The sequence below is a fragment of the Galeopterus variegatus genome, unplaced genomic scaffold, assembly GCF_000696425.1.
Source record: "Galeopterus variegatus unplaced genomic scaffold, G_variegatus-3.0.2 Scaffold15247, whole genome shotgun sequence".
NCBI classification, from domain to species: Eukaryota; Metazoa; Chordata; class Mammalia; order Dermoptera; family Cynocephalidae; genus Galeopterus; species Galeopterus variegatus.
This window is the reverse complement of record NW_007741358.1, coordinates 10,883-11,830: the sequence shown is the minus strand read 5'-3', so window position 1 is coordinate 11,830 and position 948 is coordinate 10,883. Positions and strand designations below refer to the sequence as shown.

Sequence of the window (948 nt, the reverse complement as noted above, 5' to 3'; positions counted from 1 at the left end):
TGTGCTCTTCTTTTAAAGCCCTGAGAACCATGTCCCCAACCGCCATTTTTAATCCATTCACTACTGCACAACCCTACAGTCTAATCCCCTCTTCAAGGCCCCACCTTCCAATAACCATAATAGGATTTCCCACCCTCAACATTTACATTGGGGACTAAGTTTTGGGGGGACATTCAACCCAAGGCATCCACCTTCAAGACATTTTTTTTAAGTGCATAAAATTGTAGTTCAAGTTGTGTGTAAAACCTACAAGCCCCTGGGACTGTTGAAGTAGATCTCTTTCTGGAAGCATCTTTGTGTGATTGTCTTGCTGAGGTTGAAATGGAGAAATTTTCCCCATTCTACTTTTCTTAGAAGACTGACTGCATCTGCTCTGTAGCTTTTATTTTACGATCAGACCTTAGGATCAGGTAGAGGATTTCATGGGGGACAAAGAACTCATATCGAGGGCTGGGAAGGTGAGGTTAAATAGCACCTAAACAAGTAGTCATCACCCTTAAAACAATTCTCACCCATTCCCAGAAAGGGGAGGAACACGGAGCATGCTATTTTGGGCACATCATATGTGATTATTATTGCACTTCATAACTAGAGCCCTAAGAAGCCAGATAACCATCTGCTAAACATGGGGGTTATGAAGCAATGGTGTGGGGAGGTTAAAAAGTAATGCTTAGTATGAAATGATTATGAGAAGATCTTTGAAAAAGAGAACAAATAGGGGTTACAGTGCAGGTGCTGGTATTATGGACGCCTTTTTTCTTCACTCTATTTCCCAAACTTTCTGCGATGCAGCTGTAGTATTTTTCTAGTAAAAAAGAATTAAGTGGAATGACCTTGCCTCTTTCTTCTCCCCTTTGCTGCAGCCACAGTGCACTAACGGCTTTGACCTGGACCGCTCGTCAGGACAGTGCTTAGGTATGAGCCACTGCGGATCCTTTGCTGGGGTGG

At 43.0% G+C, this 948-nt stretch overlaps 1 protein-coding gene across 2 annotated transcripts in view; it reads left to right on the top strand.

The window, feature by feature from the left end:
• Positions 1-948, top strand: part of LOC103582203 (fibulin-5-like) — a 14,448-nt gene that overhangs the window by 9,101 nt on the left and 4,399 nt on the right. For both annotated transcript variants that reach the window (XM_008563861.1, XM_008563862.1), the window contains exon 3: positions 864-915. In XM_008563861.1, the coding sequence (XP_008562083.1) occupies positions 864-915 (52 nt within the window). The remainder of the gene's footprint in view (positions 1-863; positions 916-948) is intronic.